Source organism: Sinocyclocheilus grahami, unplaced genomic scaffold (genome assembly GCF_001515645.1).
Source record: "Sinocyclocheilus grahami isolate Dianchi unplaced genomic scaffold, SAMN03320097.WGS_v1.1 scaffold1210.1, whole genome shotgun sequence".
Taxonomy (NCBI): Eukaryota; Metazoa; Chordata; class Actinopteri; order Cypriniformes; family Cyprinidae; genus Sinocyclocheilus; species Sinocyclocheilus grahami.
In genome coordinates this window covers 136473-158234 of record NW_015506389.1, presented here as the reverse complement: position 1 = coordinate 158234, position 21762 = coordinate 136473, and the positions used below count along the sequence as shown (strand labels likewise).

Genomic DNA, 21762 nt, shown 5'->3' with positions numbered 1-21762 from the left:
CTGTGCCAGTATAAATGACAGCCTTTAAAATAATTAAATACACACCCTGATCTGACAGGTTTTGGTTAATTGCCACTAGATGGCGCTTTGCATGTAATCTTAAAACTAGGCTAAACGCACTGAAAAAATCCCCCAAACCTAAAAAAAAAAAAAAAAAAACCTTCTCTATTGGACTTGACACACACACACACACACACACACACACACACACACACACACACACACACACACAAACACACACATGTACGTTCTCATAAACTCAAATAAAATCTGAAAGAAAAAAAAAATGTATCAGGTGGGTTAATAGTATTATCTAGTCCCTAACTAAAAACTTGTGCAAAACACTAGATTTAAATAGAAACATGATTTGGTTGTAAATTCACTAGTTGGTAATCAACAGGTTTCACTATGTTAGTGAGGACATTTTGGACCTCGCAAGTTAAACTTGTACACAGAATAAGTTTATAGTTCATTTAAAATGAGTAAGTGTTTCGTGCACATCATCTGATATTACAGAAACATTTCTCCTTTCATGGAATGACATGTAAGAAAGAGACATTAGTCATTACATAACCCCTCCCTCCTTCCTCTGTCTGATCCCATCTATAAATTCTACTGTCCTCCTCCCACAAGGGTGGATTTGGTATGATCCACTTGCCCAAGACCTGAGGTCTGGGTCTGAGCAGAGAGATACGGCCACTGGCGCTGTTGCAGAGGACGTGCACGACTGAATCTACTGCCTAAAGCCTCACAGAGAGAGAAAGAGGGGGGAGATGAGCTGTGCTAGAGTCCAGTCTTGCTCTGGGACGGCAGACTGACTGAAGCTGCTGGTAGTTTTACAGCTGTGCATCTCTGTCACTCTGGAGTCATGAGCTCAAAGGGGACGAACCTCCACAACAAGCGTCTGCCGTGTGAGTATTTCACCTTTAGTCGACTTATTTTGTTCATCTTCTTAAACTTGGCTTCACATTAAGCATGGCATATGACCAGTCATTAATTAACAGAAGAATCATTGTGTCCTTAAAGAATATGTATAAGAAAAACTGGGGCTAGTTGTCACATTTTTACCCCAGTGAATATTTCTCATTGTATGTTTATTTTTTGATTATAATTGTTACAATATACAAACCATAAAGTCTTGGCAGCTCTTGAACATTTCCATCTTCTTTGCCCAGTAAGTTTACTTTTCACTGTTATTAAACATGCCAACCTGTTATAATAAACTTAAAGTAAACATTCACATATTCTACATATGAGAATGTAAGTCAAAACATATTACCTGTTATTTTCACTGGAGTATCACCAATAACACCATTAAATAGGCCTCCCTTATTTGTACTCATCACTTCCTTGGCTGAATAAGGAAAGATTATCTAAAACGGTCTGAGCTGTGGCTCTGTTTTATTTTAGCCTATCATAGTTTCCTGTGTAGACTGCAGGGATTTCATTTATAACCTCATTGTGGAAAGTCTTGCTTAGTTTTCTTAGTATTGTTTTAAATGTTATGTAGAATTTCTATTTTAAGGGGCTTCAGTCATTGTTTTGACCACACATTTAAAGAGCCAGATTGGCTTGATGAACCTGCCAAAGCTTAGAGAGCAAAGACGTACTTGGTTCTAGATTTGTTGTGTGTACCCTGACTGCAATCCCTCTAAATGGGATTGTTTTTCTGCCATTTTTAGCAGATGGACTGTGGGTACAATCCAAGTTCCCACACTCACTGGTTACACACACACACACACACACACACACACACACACATGCTTGGAGGTTGAGACTAGAAATTAGATTGGCCACAGGATAATTTGCCTCACTATCTTTCAATTTTGCTCACATTATGAGTAAAGTGTCCATGTCTGTCAAAGAGATTTAGAGATTTGTGCCCCAGATGTTTAAGATGCTGTCATTCAGGTTTTGTGGAATGACTCTACAGGAATTGTACTTGTCTTGGAATTTGCTAATTGTCTTGGCTTGCATGATTATGATAATGTTTCTGATTTGTCAAAAGGCCACATGGTAAAATGGAATAAAGGTGGATAGATAGATAGACAGACAGACAGACAGACAGATAGACAGATAGATAGATAGATAGACCATCAGTATGGTATTCAATAATAATCTGATGGTATTCATTGTAAAAAAGTATTCATAAATCCAGAAAATCAAATGGCGGCGGAAGATAGCATAACAATGGGAAGAAATTTCATTGAAGTTACAAGGAAACATTTAATCTATTTACTTTAGGAGCTTGTTTTAATGACATCTGAGAAAAAGATAACATTCATTTTGGTGGACAGCACAGACTTCTCTACTCCCTGTTTCATAAACCTCATTGTGGAAAGTCTTGCTTAGTTTTCTTAGTATTGTTTTAAATGTTATGTAGAATTTCTATTTTAAGGGGCTTCAGTCATTGTTTTGACCACACATTTAAAGAGCCAGATTGGCTTGATGAACCTGCCAAAGCTTAGAGAGCAAAGACGTACTTGGTTCTAGATTTGTTGTGTGTACCCTGACTGCAATCCCTCTAAATGGGATTGTTTTTCTGCCATTTTTAGCAGATGGACTGTGGGTACAATCCAAGTTCCCACACTCACTGGTTACACACACACACACACACACACACACATATGCTTGGAGGTTGAGACTAGAAATTAGATTGGCCACAGGATAATTTGCCTCACTATCTTTCAATTTTGCTCACATTATGAGTAAAGTGTCCATGTCTGTCAAAGAGATTTAGAGATTTAAAGATGTTTAAAATGCTGTCATTCAGGTTTTGTGTAATGACTCTACAGGAATTGTACTTGTCTTGGAATTTGCTAATTGTCTTGGCTTGCATGATTATGATAATGTTTCTGATTTGTCAAAAGGCCACATGGTAAAATGGAATAAAGGTGGATAGATAGATAGACAGACAGACAGACAGACAGATAGACAGATAGATAGATAGATAGACCATCAGTATGGTATTCAATAATAATCTGATGGTATTCATTGTAAAAAAGTATTCATAAATCCAGAAAATCAAATGGCGGCGGAAGATAGCATAACAATGGGAAGAAATTTCATTGAAGTTACAAGGAAACATTTAATCTATTTACTTTAGGAGCTTGTTTTAATGACATCTGAGAAAAAGATAACATTCATTTTGGTGGACAGCACAGACTTCTCTACTCCCTGTTTCATACTTTCCTCATGACTCATTATCAAGTCAGTCAACCCGTGGACTCTACTAGAAATTCCTCTCAGTTTGTTCAACTCACACTGTTCTTTGTGGTACTTTACTGTGAATCTTAGTTTATCTAAGCAGAACAGCTGAATTGGGGGTTGCCTTATTAAAGATGCTGAAGTAAATGTGTCTAGGAGGTTAGTGTGTGTGAATGACTTCATTGTCAGATCGCTAGAGAGATTTGGGGTGTTTTCTGGGTTTTGTTTCCTTATTTCTAAAACTTACATACCCACACATTCCGCACACACAAAAGCAACTCCCACTATTACTAATTCAGTTAGTTTAGGAAACCACAGACATGCGTGTATATTTGACACATGGCATGACAGGGGATTTCTGTTTTATACAGTAACTATTTATGCTTTTGTTATATTATCAGACTTTCAGGAATACGCTCTAGTAATACTTAGACACTTAAATGTAATTAATTGTGTTATCTGCACAATAGTAAGAAAATTAATAGGATGCCAAACAGGATTGAAGCCAAGAGCCAAAGTCAACAGATGTTCTACAATGAAGTTATTTTTTATTTAAACTGTGATAATAGCAATGTATTTCTACTTCTTTTTGTTTAAGAAGAACACACACACACATACATATATGTAAATGTTATATACTGTATATATATATACAGATTAGATAGATGGAAGATTTGCATAACGCCGCCCAAATGTTCACGCAAAGAAAGAAGGCGTAACTCTTATTCTCGCTGTAGTATTGTTGTTGCCGTCGCCACCATGTCGTGGAGGCGCTGTGTGTTTCGTTGTGAAAGCGAAACTACTTTGTTTGGCCTTCCAAAACGCTCCTTTGTCGAATCTGCCAGCCGGCCCGTTCTCAAGCCCGCCCGCTGCCACTCACTCAAGCCGGCCTCCACTCACTCAAGCCCGCCGTGTGTTTCATTGTGAAAGCGAAACTATTTTGTTTTGTCTTCCAAAAGAGGACATGACTAGAAATTAGTGGTTAAGTTGTATTTACAACACTGTTCCAGAACAGTTCAACCCAAATATTCAGATGTGTGCAGCACATTTTATGGAGGACTGTTTCCTGATCCTGGGAGAGTAGACTACAATACCGGTTGTTCTGACTCACAGTCTGTAAGTACGTTTTTTTATATTTAAAGAATTTGCCACTGACAATTCAAAGTGAGTTGTGAATAGTGTAGAGTAGCGCTTGTTGTTTGTCATTTCTCCGATCACAAATGCAGACATGGTTTTATGTTTACACGGTGCGATGCAAAGCAACGTGTAAAAAGACAGTATAAGTCATTATAATCAGTAATTATGTCCCCACTGGATGCAACAAATGCCTCGTTTATAATGGGTTTTAATGACCGGGACACGGCATCACAGTATGGTAGGGGCATAACATTTCCGTCACACGCTTGTGGTATTCGGCCAATCACAACGCACTGGATAGCTGGCCAATCAGAGCACACCTCACTTTTCAGAAGGCCTCCCTTATTTGTACTCATCACTTCCTTGGCTGAATAAGGAAAGATTATCTAAACCGGTCTGAGCTGTGGCTCTGTTTTATTTTAGCCTATCATAGTTTCCTGTGTAGACTGCAGGGATTTGATGAATCGAACCATAAAAATCGACGCGTTTCAGAAAGGCGGAGCATAGAGGAGAAACAATAATGTACAGTATGTGGAAAATAATGTGTTTTTTGAACCTTAAACCGCATAAACACATTTCATTACACCAAATACACAAAATACTGTTCTTTTTAGCAACGTCATATGACCCCTTTAATTTAAATGTATTATTGTGATTGAAGGAAATTGATTTAACACGTTTTTAAAAAATGTGACTTAACTGTGGATATTTTATTAATGGGTGTTTCTGCAACTTCGGGCACTTTTAAGTCCCAGCAGTGAAATTTTCGATTTATGTTAAAATTTGTCATATGATGCTTTATAAATATATTGTACAGTGTCATTACACACCTTGACACAAAATATAATTAATGATTAATGTGATTTAATATAAAATTATGAAGCATTTATAGGTCTAAACACCATGTTTGTTCATGTCCCACAACTCTGGTCACAATGTTGAGATACAAAAAATAAGCTAATTGAATTACAATTTGACATTATTTCAAATGGAATTGTTTAATATGCATATTAATTTACAGCATCTTAAATTGTTTTGCATTATTTACTGATAATTGTTATGATTTTTATATGTGCCTGTCCCACACTTTTGAGTCCTTACCGCAACAATGAAAAAAGGCTTTTATTATGACATTTTATCAAAGACAATCAAGTCTAGTTTCTATAGAAACAGAAATTAGCACGTGAGCACATTGCTGACAGACTGGGCCACCTCACTCACAAGATCCCAAAAATATAAGGTAAATATAATATTTTCTGTGTCAGTATTTATTGTATGTCCTAACCATACAGCTTAGTAATTATGTACTTTGAACTACATTTTAAAAATAAATGTATATTACTGTTTAATTCATGTATATTAAGATGCTAAGAGTCTAAACTAATGTAGTAGACCTTGCTAGCTGCCAATTAGCTGCAATATCGGCAAAAATGTAATTTCTGCAACATGTCTTTACCACAGCAAATTTAGCTGTTGCGGTAAAGACCTTGTGTTGCGGTAGAGACAAGTTCAAGGTTTACTGTATATTAAATTACAAATATTTCATATGTTGTTCTCTACAGTAGCCTGTTTTTGATTTCATGGCACTTTAACATTACGTCCTTACCGACAAAAGATGTAATTACTGCAGCTCTGCTTTATTTAATTATTTTTTCATATTTTTATTTGCAAAAAAAATATTTTAACCCTTCAGTTGAGATGATTTACACATTGAAATTGCAACATCTGTCATAAAAAGCTAAATACGTTATATTTAGTGTGCATGGAAACAATTTACATGGCATAGAGAAAACCATGAAATCCCCTATTTTGTATATTGCTACTTTTTAATATCAGTATTTACAAAACTGCACAAAATTTGAAAAAGTTGCTGCAATATGTTACATTTTTATAGAAATTAAAAAAGAAAAATTTATATAACGAACATTATTGTTACATTGCGGTAAGGGCGTTTTGTAAGAAGAGTTGAAAAACATAAAAAATAAACATGTTCCAGATTAAAATCTTAATGACTCCATGCAATTTTGTTGACCTTTTTATATTTGATGGGTAAAATTAAAATTCCCAGGGGTTGATTTTTTTAATTTTGGAGGGTCAAAAGTGCCCGTAGTTGCAGAAACACCCTAATAAGTTTTCTTCTGATAGGTTGCACCTTGGAACGGCTTCCATGGCATAATGAACCCGAATATAATGAGTAATAAGATTACTAAAACATGACCTCACCTCATATGTACTTGCTTAAGTCAGAGATGCTTTTTAAAAACTTTTTGCAACTGATATGTGTACAGACTGGACAGGAAATGTTGATGAGAAAAGAGGGAACAGGATCAGGAAAACCTTACCAGACTGAAAGTATAATTACCCTCATGAACGCAGATCAGTCAGTCAATGGATCTTTGTTAACCACTAGTCCATGGCTGTAAGAGAAGCATGTTGTCCCTCTAAGTTCAGCGTGTAGCCTATATATTATCTGTTTGGAAACATATTTGGGTACCTTTAACGTCACTCTTGACATGATGTGAGCTAATGCTTCTGTCTGCAGTTTAAAGGATGGCATTGTGAAAACGCAGCAGGTCAGAGATCAGTAAAGCTAACAAATAGCGGCATATGCAAATGACCTGACAGATCATGACATTGGTAGACATGACATCTTTTATAACAGACCTGTGACATCACATTGTGCTTGAGACTTAGTGTTACATAACCGTGATGACCCAAGGAGTACATGGACATGATAATAGCCTTAGATCAGCTGTTTTCCTTGTAAGACGCATAGGTAGGCCTATAATAAATTGCTTGAATTTCATCAGTATTATTACTTCTTAAATAAATGTATTCATTGTTGTCATATATCCTAGATATGTGTACCCTATAGTACCCTATGGAGATTTGTGGCTATGTTTTTAGCATTGAGGCTAACATACTTATGGTAACATATTCCTTATACTTCACAAATAAAGCAGGAAGCGAAAGAGAAATCTGAAGGTGTGTGTTATAGTGAGTTTACCATGTCTAATGGGTGTTCTTAAAACCCGTTGAAGAAAACAGTGTTTTGATCAATGTTTATACGTGAAGAAGTGATCAAGCCTCTTCAGAAGACGTATTTAACCACTCAATTCTTATACGATTTCTTCATGAATTTTTTGAAGCATTTTGGTGGAATGTGTTTTCAATGGAGGGACAGACTCTCAGGTTTCATTAAAAACTTCATTTGTGTATTGAAGATGAACAAAAGTCTTGTGGTTTTGGAATGACATGAGGGTGAGTAAATGAGAGAATTTTCATTTTTTTGGGGTGACGTAATCTCTTAAGAGGTTGTAATGACAGCTGAATACCTCATCCTTCATCCAAGGATCTCATTCCTTTTGGTTTGTGGGTGAAATGAAACCACCAGAATGGCCATTTTGATCCAAAGTTACCATACTTGTTGTCAAAAGTGGGTAAAACCATTCTTCAATGGGAGAAACCAGCATCTGTATTTAAATGGATAGATCACTCAAAAATGAAAATTCTGTCGTTAATTGCTCACCCTCATTTTGTTCCAAAACCGTAAGACCTTCATTCATTTTTGGAACACAAATTAAGATATTTTAAGCTTTCTGACTCTGCATAGACTGCAATGTAACTGAAACATTTTATGGCTGAGAAACGTATAGGGGCATTGTTAAAATAGTCCATGTGACGTCAGTGGTTCAACTGTAATGTGCTACTCTCGTGATTAGTGGAGGAGACTGGCCTGGAAGAGAATAAATTGTTGAATAAAGTTGTTAATTTCGTTTTTCTTTGTGCACAAAAAGTATTCCTGTAGCTTCATAACATTCCAGTTGAACCACTGATGTCACATGGACAATTTTAACAATGTCCTTACTACCTTTCTGGACCTTGAATGTCAGTTACGTTGCTGTCTATGGAGTGTCAAAGAGCTTTCGGACTTCATCAAAATATCTTCATTTGTGTCCGAAGATGAGCGAAGGTCTTACGGGTTTGGAACGACATGAGGGTGAGTTATTAATGACAAAATTTTCATTTTTGGGTGAACTATCCCAAAAATGTAAATCAGTAAATCAGGCTTTTGCTCTCTAGTCCCTGAGGTTTAACACATGAACTTTTAACTCATTCATCTGGAAAGTTCATTTCCCATGTCCTGTTTTCAAACTGTCCTCAGAGGGATGTGGTGGACTGTTTTAGGTTGTTATTTGGTCTGTAATTGCTTCTGAAAGTCACCTTCTAGAAGAAAAATGTCAGTGTTTTGGGTGAGATGCCTGGAAGAGGTTGATGTGTGGTTTAGGCATTCCTACTGTGGTAAGTAATTAAACAAACCTACGACTATTTATACAAACTGAATATGTTCCTGTGAATGAGAGGCCAAGATCATATAAGCAAGACCTACATGATGGTTTTACTTGTGTCTGAAAGAGTTGGGACTGTTGGCATGACTCTGAGAGGGCCTACATGGATGCTCTGCCTTTTCCGGTACCCTGCTGGATCATAATCCCAGAATGCTTTGGTGCGAGACCCACTGTGACAAAGAAAGCTGGGTGTGGGGTGTGGTGGAAACAGAGCTTTGCCTTGTACGGAGGGAATAACAAATCAGTCCTTACAGACAATCCGCCTTTCTTCTGCTTTGATCTAACAAGTCTTGCTCACCCCTCCCAGCCTACACCGCAGTGTGAATGGACAACACAGTGCGAGAAAGAGATGAGACTGAGAGAGGAAGAGAAAAATAGAGTGATCTCATCCTCATGTGGTTGTTTACTCGACTTATGAATGATCTTATTGGATGATTTGGGACAGGGTCAGAAAACCTCATGATGGAGTCATTCACTTAAAATTAATCACTGATTCCGTCCTATTAGAAAACACTGGCTGATCAATTATGGAACTTGCATGACTCATATTTTCCAACGTGATGGACACACTACAGCTCTTCCTTTCCCATCTAATGCCAGTGTGATGTAACTCGATTAATATCATACCGTGTTCAATCGCTTAGGCCAGAGGATGACAGGTGCCCCAAATGAGTCTAGTTTCTCCATTTCTGTCACCTGATGGAGTTTGGCCACTGTGGTCTTCTCGCTTGCTTAGCTAGGGTCTGAAAGACACTTAACTTTCAGTAATTTATTGATATGGCCCATTGACTGACACCATCAGGTGACGAAACGTGAAGGTAATTAATTTGGATGATGGTACAGTTGTCTTTTGTAGAGCTGATTTACAGCTAAATCGCATCTTGCAGCATTAACACTGGTATTGAATTGACTGAATCCACACTCGGATAGTGAATAATGACATTGCTGCCTTTTGCAAAACTGTCCTAGTGAAAAATAAATACACTAAAATGTATTTGTAATACATTTATTTAATGCTAAGTATGCTACAAATACATTTACATATTTATATACTTAATAAAAATACCCTTTAACTGTACTTTTAGTACACTAAGCTGGTATACTTAAAGTCTGCTAAATTGGAACAAATTAATGCACTTTAATTGTGCAGAAGTAGTTCTGAAGTCAAGCTAAAGATATACTGAAGTATATTTGATTGTGCTAACGTGGAACTATTGCAAGTATACTTCAGGTACACTTTAAATATCTTGCATTTAAAGACCAGTATTATTCAAAGACCATACAATCCTCAACAATAGTGACACTAAAACACATTTTAGACTTAATATTATTAAATGTGCATTGTGCACAAGTAGTACTCCAAATAAAGTTGAATTATAACTTTTATATAAGTCTCCAGCGATACGTCAGTAAATATGAGCCGAGCATAGAGTTGAACTATACTTAGTATGTAATAAATGTATTTTAAATGTTACTTTTTTACTAGGGTGCTGCTTATCCCTTACCAAAAAGTAGTATACTTCAAGTTTATTTTATTAAGTTATACTTAAGTACATTTCAAGTATATGTTTAAGTATACTTTATGTAAACAATACATAAAGTATACAAATATCAGAATACTAGTAGTAAACTTGTAAGCAGTGTTGGGGAAAGTTACTTTTAAAAGTAATGCATTACAATATTGCATCACTCCATAAAAAAGTAACTAATTACGTTACTTAGTTACTTTTTATGGAAAGTAATGTGTTACGTTACTTTTGCGTTACTTTTTAAATCTGGACAGGGCTTGCTTGTTTGTTTTTAAAATAAAAAAGTTATATTTTTGGCAAATATAAAAGCCTTTTCACACCAAAAGTGAAATGAATAAGCCTCAGGCTGAAGGGAAATTAAATTTACGTCCATACAGTAGAATGCAGAAGAAGAAATTTCAACACTCTTCAGCAATAAAAAAAGACACAAATGTTTGTCTAGAGTAATTTTTGCTTATTAGTACGCTTGAACTGGATCATCGAAGGTCAGAAGCAAAGACATTGGTTAATAGAATGGGATTAAATACATAAAGGATATTTGTGTTGTTTAACATTTAATTATTGCAGGTTTGCGTCATATATTGCGTCATTGAGTTGCATTATTTTTATTAATTTTGAGGAATACTGAATCTGTGTTTTTGTTTTTTGTGAGTGAGATGAATTAATGCATATTCATATTTGTTTTAGAACTACAATAACATCTTCTGATTTCTCTCAACATGGGGACAGGAGAGCTGTCAATCAATAAATTGGGAAAAAAAGTAACTTGCGTTACTTATTTGAAAAAGTAACTCAGATATTCTCTTGTAAATTAAAAAGTAATGTGCTGCTTTACTAGTTACTTGAAAAAAGTAATCTGATTACGTAACTCACGTTACTTGTAATACGTTACCCCCAACACTGCTTGTAAGTGTACTATTTCAATACTCCTTGGAACTAAATTGGCCCACTTTCTAGTATATAAAAGTATACAAGTATACTTTAAGTATAACTGTAGTAAACTTTGAGTACACAACTAGTTTGCATCTATGTTTTTAGTTTGTACTGCAACTATACTAAAAGTGAACTTATAGGTATACTTATAGTTTACTAATTCAATACTTGTAGCATGTTTAGTACACTTTGAAGTATAGTCTCATTAAACTACTAGTTTAGTAGTTTTATACTGCAAGTATACTCATAAGTTTTCTTTAAGTGAACTTTACATCATACTTTAAGTATACTATTATGTCCCTATTTAGGTATTAATTTGTATATATTTTGTTATATGAATATCTGTACATACAAAACATCAAAAGAACAGGGTTTCTGCTTGTAAACAAAAACATTTTATTCTAGCTTCATACATTATTTTTTTAATGTTATGTTATGTTTAAAGAAAACATAAAGAACATTTTGAACAAAAAGCTGAAAAAAGACTATTAATTGGATTCAGAATGATAATCAAAACGTAGATGGAGTCGATCAACACCCCAAAGCTTGACAGTCATTATTACCTCTTCATTGGTCGACATTTTATTCCATAACATTACACAGTTTTGATGCTGTTTAATGTCTGATGATCATGTTAGAATACATGTGGAAGCATCTGTTGTTTCGGTTTCCTCTTCACTTGTGTTTTTTTGGAAATTCTGTACATAAGATGTGTAATAGCGCCCCCTACCGTACAACAATGAAAACATATAAGTCAAGTATACTTAAATGTCATTTTAGGTATATTTCTGAGAAGTACATAAAAAGTAGACTGAAAGTATACTTTCCTATTTTAGTTTAAAAGAAGTATACTAATAGCACACTTGAATAAACTTATTTTTCATAAGGGTATAGTTGATTGATTAACTTCACACACTGTTATTGATCTGAACTAAACCAAACACTGAACTGACTAATGGCACAGCAGAATCTGAATATTTCCAGTTTAATCACTGTGTGTCATGGTGCACACAGCGGGGAGGAACAAGGAACACGGAGACAAGGAATAACTCAAATAAGCTTGGGAATGGCCTCCGTGGCCATGACAAGAGAAGCCGCCAGCTTTCGAAGGGTCTCTATGGACAAGACAAGACAAGACCCACTGGAATTGTTCCTCTGGACACGACAAGACTTGCAAACATGGCTTCATGGAATTGAGCTGACATTGGAGCGAACTCTGGGGCTGGAGCCGACACAGGAGCGAGCTCAGGGGGCTGGAGCCAACACAGGAGCGAACTCAGGGGCTGGAGCCAACACAGAAGCGAGCTCAGGGGGCTGGAGCTGACACAGGAACGAGCTCAGGGGGCTGGAAGTGAGTTGCGACTGGCGGGCTTGACTTTGGAGCGGCCGGCAGGCTTGACCTTGGAGCAACCGGCGGGCTTGAGTAAGCCGCAGCCAGCGGGCTTGACAGACGAACGGCCAGCAAACTTGACTGAGGATCGGCCGGCAGGCTTGAGTGAGCCGCAGCCGGTGGGCTTGACTTCATAGCGGCTGGCAAACTCTCATGCTAAATCTCCGCTGGCTAGGGCGGAAAGACGAGCAGCGACTTCCATGCCGTGGGGGAAAAACGGAAAACAAAACGGGGATAATGGGCACCACTCACTGTTATCAGTGTTCAAAACTATGTCCTTACCTTAGCCTGATTCACAACGGTAAGCCTGTAGTACTGTTCCCCTTCAGGAACTCGAGCTGCGTCGGAAACGCTTTGGGAATGCCCCCAGCATGACCATGCTCTGAATCACATATGATATCATTCCAATAGATGGGCGAGACATCATGGGCGGGTGATGTTGCGACCAGGAAGCTATAAAAGCATGTGCGGTGGAACCGGCGTCAGCTTTTTGTCATTCAGCAAGCGCTCTGTGTGTGTGTCAGTCGCTATCTGTTTGTGAGTCTTATTTAGTGTTGTTTGTCTCCATGTTGACTCCATTATACCAAGCTTCAGCAAAAAAAAAGCATTTGGGCAAGAGCAGACAGCATTCAGGCTGTGTATTCCTCCCTGCCCGCGCTATATTTCGGGTGGGGACACACACAGTTTGTGTGTTGTCTGCTTGGGAGCGAAGCACGCAGAGTCAGCTCTCATGGTGAGCTTTTGTTACTGCCTTGCTTCGCTCTCGGAAGGCTCTCTTTGAGGAGGGAGCCTTCACCGGCGTTTCTCGCGGCGCCAGCCCCACTTTCACCGAGGCTGTAGGGAATGTAGACGGGCGAGTCCCTATCTTCTTCCTCACCTACCAGATCCAGCGCCCGCTCTCGGGGTTCGGAAGCCCACGCTGCGGTTATTTCCCCCCAGTGAGAGGGCTCGACGCTCCTCCTGTCTTCCTCCGAGGAGGTTGATATGGAGGGCGTCGATGAGCTCGCCAGTTGCACAAGCATGAGTTACACAAGCATATTATGCGTAATATTATAATGAGCAGCTTTACAGTTGAGCGGAGCTCGCGCAGTCAGCTCTCGGAAATAATGGGCTGATTGTGCTTCTCCCCGCTGAACGCTCCGCTCCCGCCGAGCATGCTCCGAGGAGTGTGTCCGTGCTTGCGAGCTCGCGGTTCGGTCCCACTATTGCTGAGGCAAGGCGGCGATTCAAATCGCGGGGATCGCACGTGGATCTAGCGGATGGTTTGGAGATGGCTCGCCCTTTCTCCGCCTGCACTCTCTAGATACAGCGCTCTCTCTCGAGGCTCAGAAGCCCGCGTTGTGGTTTCTTCCCCCTCTGAGTGAGAGCTCTGCTGCTGCAGCTATTTTTCTCCAAGGAGATTGATATTGTTTGTGTGACCAAGCGGCTCAGTGCTGCCGAGGCAACGTGTGTATTACATAATTTTCAGTTTTTGATGTGAATCTTACCACACCAGACCGTGTTTATTCATTTGGTTGTTTGGCTGCATTTAATTCTGAGGAATTAAATGAGGTATTTATCTGACTATGAGAAGTTAGATATATCATTTTCGATATTTGATATGAATCTTATCACACCAGACCGTGTTTACTCGTCTGGTTGTTTGATTGCATTTAATTCTGAGGAATAAAACAAAGTATTTATCTGACTATGAGAAGTTAGATATATCATTTTCGATATTTGATATGAATCTTATCACACCAGACCGTGTTTACTCGTCTGGTTGTTTGATTGCATTTAATTCTGAGGAATAAAACAAAGTATTTATCTGACTATGAGAAGTTAGATATACAGGGGCTCTTGGGATAAAAATTTCTTGAGTAAGAGCACGTGTTTACCTCTCTTCGTCTGAGGAGGTTGAGGTGGTCAACAGGGGCTGCTGGGCGGGAGCAGCCCCAACCAACCGTGTTCCAGCTCCTCATATAGGGAGCGTCACTTCTCGTACTCTTTAGAATTTAGAGTCAGAGTGGCGCTCCCGGGCCGAAGGCTTCTAGCGGAAGGCGGATCTGCGGACCGTCATTTCCACTGGATAGTCTTCAGCTAAAACGTCCTGACGCCTAAGGCCCAGGACTTCTGAGGGCTGGCCCCCTCTGGGGAAGAGTGGTGTACACCTCATTATACGGTGGCCGTCTCTCCTCAGTGCTCTCAGGAGATCGATCTGCCAACTCTGCCACCTATTGTGCTTTAGGGCACAGCGGTCTTCGGCGAGTGCTTCTCTCAGTCACTGCCCGGAAACGTAGCGGTACTAAGAGGCTCGCTACCTCTTGGGAGGTTTCTAGGGCAGCTAGTTTGGCCGTTCCCTGCTGGTCCGCCGCTTCAGGGCACCAACCTAAGTGCACCAGAGGCCAGTCTCGAGAGACTGGTTCCCTTAGTAGGTCACCTGGCGGCGTGGGAGCCTCTGCCAAGCGTGTCTCATTGGGTCCTGCCCCGAGCAGGTTCTGGTTCTATCAGTCTAGTCTTCCTAGGAGATGACGCGTGTCTGAGGACCGTTGTTTTCAATAGGAGACTTCAGCTTAGAGAGTCCTGATGCCATGGCTCAGGACTTCGGAGTGCAGGCCCCTCTGGGTAAAAGTGGTGTACACCTCATGATACGGTGCCCGTCTGTCCTCAGTGCCCTCAGGAGATCGATCTGCCAACCCTGTCACCTACGGTGCTCGCTACCTCTTTGGAGGTTTCTAGAGCAGCTAGTTCGGCCGTCTCCTGTCGGTTCGCCGCTTCAGGGCACCGACCTAGAAGCTGATTACACCAGAGACCTCATTATTCATTATCTCAGTCTCGAGAGACTTATTCCCTTAGTAGACCTTTTTGGCAGTGTGGAAACTTCTGCTAAATGTGTCTCAGTGGGTCCTGCACACTGTAGAAGAGGCTACTGAATCAGTTTGGTTCTTCTCCACCTCATTTCAACGGGGTCATTCCCACTCTGGTGGGCCCCGAGCAGACTCTGGTAATGGATCAAGAAGTTAACACTCTCTTGAGGAAGGTGACCATCGAGGTGGTCCCTTCTCTCAACAGACAGTTTGGGTTCTACAACCGGTACTTCATCGTCCCAAAGAAGGATGTTCTTGAGGTTTGCTTTTGGGGGCAAAAGCTTACCGGGTTCTTCTGTTGGCCTTGCACTCTCACCCCGCACTTTCACGAGGTGTGTGGATGCTGCCCTGGCTCCTCTGTGACTCCAGGGCATCCACATACTCAACCACATCGATGATTGGTTGATATTAGCTCAATCTGAGCAGATGGCGGTTCGGCATCGAGATGTCGTTCACGCTCACTTGTAAGAGCTGGGGTTTAGACTTAACGCCAAGAAAAGCGTGCTTTCTCCAGTACAGAGCACCACTTATCTGGGTGTGGTGTGGGATTTGACCACGATGCAGGCACGTCAGTCTCCTGCGCAGTTTGAGTCGATCCTCACTGCAGTCGCGAGAGTGAGAGAAAGCCGGTCACTCACTGTCAGCAGTTCCAGAAACTGCTGGGTCTGATAGCAGCTTCGTCTAACGTGATATGTTTTGGCCTGCTGTACATGAGACCCCTACAGTGGTGGCTCAAGACCAAGGGGTTCTCCCTGAGGGGAAACCCGCTCTGCATGCTCAAGGTCACGCAGCGATGCCTACGTGCCTTAGACATGTGGAGTAAGCTTGGTTCTTGTCTCAGGGCCCGGTGCTGGGAGCTCCTTGTCGCCGCGTAATGCTAGCGACGGATGCGTCCTTCACCGGTTGAGGAGCAGTCATGGGAGTGGCCGCCATCTCACGTGGCACTTCGACTGCCTGGAGATGCTGGCAGTGTTTCTAGCATTGAAACACTTTCTCCCAGACCTAAGAGGTCACCATATGTTGGTGCACTGACGACACAGCGGCGGTTTCTTAAATCAAGCACCAGGGAGATATGCGTTCGTGCTCCATTTACAGGCAGGCGCACCAGATCCTTGTGTGGTCCCAGGGCAAACTCCTCTCACTGAGAGTAGTTCACATTCCTGGTCATCTCAATATGGGAGCAGACATCCTGTCGAGGCAGGGGCTGAGGTCCGGGGAATGGAGACTTCACCCTGAGGTGGTGAAGCAGATATAGAGAGTTTTGGCCAGGCTCAGGTGGACCTGTTTGCGACTCGAAAGACATCGCACTGTCCCCTCTGGTTCTCTCTGACTCATCCAGCTCCTCTCGGACTGGACGCTATGGTACAGACGTGGCCGAGGCTTCGTCTGTACGCCTTTTTCCCCAATCACTCTGCTCCCGGGAGTTCCGGAGAGAGTGTGCCGGGACGGGGTCCGTCTACTGTTGGTAACCTCGTTCTGGCCGGTCCGAGTATGGTTCTCGGACCTAATTCCCTTCTCGACGGCTCTCCATGGGAGATTTCTGTCAGGAGGGATCTTCTCTCACAGGCGGAGGGTACTATCTTCACCCCCGCCCGGAGCTGTGGAAGCGTGGGTGTGGCCCCAGGATGCTTTTTCATAGCCTCGAGTCCTCTGATCTACCCTCTCCTTTAGGGGTCAAGACTCACTCCTTCTGAAGTTGGCCTTTGGGATGCTGCAGGATGTCCCCGCCTACTTTGTCAGGTGCCTTCCTGCATTTTGCGCCACTCCTGGCTCCTTTCTCTCGCCTTAGCTGTGTTCTTCCACACTAGGCAGGGATTGGTAAGTCTGGCCGTGTGGGCGTACTCATTCCCAAAGCATTTCTGACGCAGCTCGAGTTCCTGAACGTCTTCAGGTTACGAATGTAACCATGGTTCCCCGAGGGAACGAGACGCTGTGTCTCAGTGCCATACTTCCGGCATCCCTGTGAGCACTTGCTTCATTCCCAGAAGCTGACGCTGGTTCCACCGCATGTGCTTTTATAGCTTCCTGGTCGCAACGTCACCCGCCAATGATGTCTCGCCCATCTATTGGACTGATTTCACATGTGATTCAGAGCATGGTCACGCTGGGGGCGTTCACAAAGCATTTCTGACGCAGTGTCTCGTTCCCTCGGGGAACCGTGGTTACATTCGTAACCTGGAGACGTTTTCTAGTATTTGAGTGGATCGGTTCGGTTTCCAAGTTTGCTGTCATAGTAAGCTATATCGCGTGTGTTGATGCTGCAGGTGGTGGATAATTTGTAGCCTCATCATCTAATGGCAACTGGAATAATTAAACTTATCATTTTAGAATGAATTCTAAGGAAAATTAATTTGTTTTTTGAGGTTTTGAGCTTGAGAATAATTTATTTTGATGAAATTCGAATGGTAAGACAAAGTGTTTAAACTGTATCTACATATAATGCTAATGCACACTAAATACACGTAGTCACGCTTGATGTTAAAATATAATATATATTTAATATATAATAATAATTAGAATAATTAGAATTATAACCACATCGATGATTGGTTGATATTAGCTCAATCTGAGCAGATGGCGGTTCGGCATCGAGATGTCGTTCACGCTCACTTGTAAGAGCTGGGGTTTAGACTTAACGCCAAGAAAAGCGTGCTTTCTCCAGTACAGAGCACCACTTATCTGGGTGTGGTGTGGGATTTGACCACGATGCAGGCACGTCAGTCTCCTGCGCAGTTTGAGTCGATCCTCACTGCAGTCGCGAGAGTGAGAGAAAGCCGGTCACTCACTGTCAGCAGTTCCAGAAACTGCTGGGTCTGATAGCAGCTTCGTCTAACGTGATATGTTTTGGCCTGCTGTACATGAGACCCCTACAGTGGTGGCTCAAGACCAAGGGGTTCTCCCTGAGGGGAAACCCGCTCTGCATGCTCAAGGTCACGCAGCGATGCCTACGTGCCTTAGACATGTGGAGTAAGCTTGGTTCTTGTCTCAGGGCCCGGTGCTGGGAGCTCCTTGTCGCCGCGTAATGCTAGCGACGGATGCGTCCTTCACCGGTTGAGGAGCAGTCATGGGAGTGGCCGCCATCTCACGTGGCACTTCGACTGCCTGGAGATGCTGGCAGTGTTTCTAGCATTGAAACACTTTCTCCCAGACCTAAGAGGTCACCATATGTTGGTGCACTGACGACACAGCGGCGGTTTCTTAAATCAAGCACCAGGGAGATATGCGTTCGTGCTCCATTTACAGGCAGGCGCACCAGATCCTTGTGTGGTCCCAGGGCAAACTCCTCTCACTGAGAGTAGTTCACATTCCTGGTCATCTCAATATGGGAGCAGACATCCTGTCGAGGCAGGGGCTGAGGTCCGGGGAATGGAGACTTCACCCTGAGGTGGTGAAGCAGATATAGAGAGTTTTGGCCAGGCTCAGGTGGACCTGTTTGCGACTCGAAAGACATCGCACTGTCCCCTCTGGTTCTCTCTGACTCATCCAGCTCCTCTCGGACTGGACGCTATGGTACAGACGTGGCCGAGGCTTCGTCTGTACGCCTTTTTCCCCAATCACTCTGCTCCCGGGAGTTCCGGAGAGAGTGTGCCGGGACGGGGTCCGTCTACTGTTGGTAACCTCGTTCTGGCCGGTCCGAGTATGGTTCTCGGACCTAATTCCCTTCTCGACGGCTCTCCATGGGAGATTTCTGTCAGGAGGGATCTTCTCTCACAGGCGGAGGGTACTATCTTCACCCCCGCCCGGAGCTGTGGAAGCGTGGGTGTGGCCCCAGGATGCTTTTTCATAGCCTCGAGTCCTCTGATCTACCCTCTCCTTTAGGGGTCAAGACTCACTCCTTCTGAAGTTGGCCTTTGGGATGCTGCAGGATGTCCCCGCCTACTTTGTCAGGTGCCTTCCTGCATTTTGCGCCACTCCTGGCTCCTTTCTCTCGCCTTAGCTGTGTTCTTCCACACTAGGCAGGGATTGGTAAGTCTGGCCGTGTGGGCGTACTCATTCCCAAAGCATTTCTGACGCAGCTCGAGTTCCTGAACGTCTTCAGGTTACGAATGTAACCATGGTTCCCCGAGGGAACGAGACGCTGTGTCTCAGTGCCATACTTCCGGCATCCCTGTGAGCACTTGCTTCATTCCCAGAAGCTGACGCTGGTTCCACCGCATGTGCTTTTATAGCTTCCTGGTCGCAACGTCACCCGCCAATGATGTCTCGCCCATCTATTGGACTGATTTCACATGTGATTCAGAGCATGGTCACGCTGGGGGCGTTCACAAAGCATTTCTGACGCAGTGTCTCGTTCCCTCGGGGAACCGTGGTTACATTCGTAACCTGGAGACGTTTTCTAGTATTTGAGTGGATCGGTTCGGTTTCCAAGTTTGCTGTCATAGTAAGCTATATCGCGTGTGTTGATGCTGCAGGTGGTGGATAATTTGTAGCCTCATCATCTAATGGCAACTGGAATAATTAAACTTATCATTTTAGAATGAATTCTAAGGAAAATTAATTTGTTTTTTGAGGTTTTGAGCTTGAGAATAATTTATTTTGATGAAATTCGAATGGTAAGACAAAGTGTTTAAACTGTATCTACATATAATGCTAATGCACACTAAATACACGTAGTCACGCTTGATGTTAAAATATAATATATATTTAATATATAATAATAATTAGAATAATTAGAATTATTAGAATAAAAATATAATAATAATTTGAGAACAAAGAATAATAATACTAATTTGCATGGTTTGTTGTGATCAGAGCTAAATTTGCGATCGTTAGATTTAATCACCATTGGTAGTGAGATTTATTGTCAAAAAAATTTTTTTTCTCTTGGTCAGAACAAAACTGGCAGACATATTACGTACATGTTTAGATTACATTTTCTGGTGTAACTTCTTTTTTCGAACATACTTCCAAGATGTAGTATCTGTAATTCCGAAGTACAGTGAGCATCCACACTGGTGCATTGACTGACAGCCCACACTTATGCCTCAAAAAACATTAGATTCATCTTCGCTGAGGAGCTGTGCCAATGCACAACCCATGTACAGAAGATAAATCCGCAAATAACTGCAACTGCACTTTCCAAACAGAGATGGCGACAAAGAGGCAAAACTTATGGACTCCAGCTTTAAGTGGCAGTGCCTTCCCACAGGCATAATATGGACAAAAGTATCAAAAGTATTGGGACACCTGACCATTACACCAACCATTTGAGCATATGCTAGGTCAGGTACTGATGTTGGATGAGAATCTCTGTTCCAGTTCATCCCAAAGGTGTTAAATGAGGTTGAGGACAGAGCACTGTGTGGGCCGGTCAAGTTCTTCGACAAAACTCATTTAGCCATGTCTTTACGGATTGCGCTTTTGTACACTGTGGCACAGTCATGCTGGAATAGAAAAGGTCCTTCCCCGAACTGTTCTCACAAAGTTGGAAGCACAGCATTGTTCAATGTCTTGATATGCTGAAGCATTAAGACTTCCCTTCACTGCAAGTAAGGGGCCAAGCCCAAACCCTGAAAAACAGCCCCATATCATCAGCCCTCCTCCACCAAACATTACAGTTGGCACAATGCAGTCAGGCCAGTAACATTCTCCTGATGACTGTCCAGACTGTCAAACAGAGAAGCATGAATCGTCATTCCACAAAACATGTTTCCACTGCTCCAGAGTCCAGTGGTTTTATACGTCTGTGGCACTGAGACTAACTGAAACACTTGAATTCAAAAATTAAATCATGTGTCCCAGTACTTTTGTCCATAGTACAAACACATACACACACACACTGATATTCCTGTCATTATGGGGACTCTCCACAAGCTTAATTGTTTATATACTGTACAAACTGTGTTTTCAGTCATTTTTATATTTTCCAAAAAACCTAATTCTGTATGATTTATAACATGTTTTCCTCATGGGGACTGAAACAATATTCCCACAAGGTCAAAATTTACTCGTATTACTATCTTTGTGGTGACATTTGGCCGATAAAGTAGGAAATCCCAGGTACACGCACGCACAAAACACATGCAAGATTTTCAAGCATTGGAAAATCAAATGGAACAATAACAATACTCTGACATTTTCTATTTGATTATTTTTGCTCATGCATGTTCCCAAATAATATGTACCTTCAACATACTTTGTCTATAAAGTGTAAGAAGTTTAAGAAGTCATAGGGCCCTATTTTAATGATCTAAGTGCAAGCTCTAAAGCGCACGGCGCAGGTGCACTCAGGGCATGTCCTTTGCTTAGAGTTTAACGACGGGGAAAACGGTGGCTCGCCAGGCGCGTGGTCTAAAAGGGTAGTCCCTATTCTCTTAATGGGGTCATATGATGTTGCTAAAAATAACATTATTTTGTGTATTTGGTGTAAT

The 21762-nt window shown here is 41.6% G+C and overlaps 1 protein-coding gene across 1 annotated transcript in view; it reads left to right on the top strand.

Annotated features, from left to right (window-relative positions):
- The first annotated feature begins 652 nt into the window (after positions 1–652).
- Positions 653–21762, top strand: part of LOC107568061 (dysbindin-like) — a 35205-nt gene continuing 14095 nt past the window's right edge. The window contains exon 1 of the mRNA XM_016253909.1: positions 653–911. Within this exon, the coding sequence (XP_016109395.1) occupies positions 869–911 (43 nt within the window). The 5' untranslated portion in view covers positions 653–868. The remainder of the gene's footprint in view (positions 912–21762) is intronic.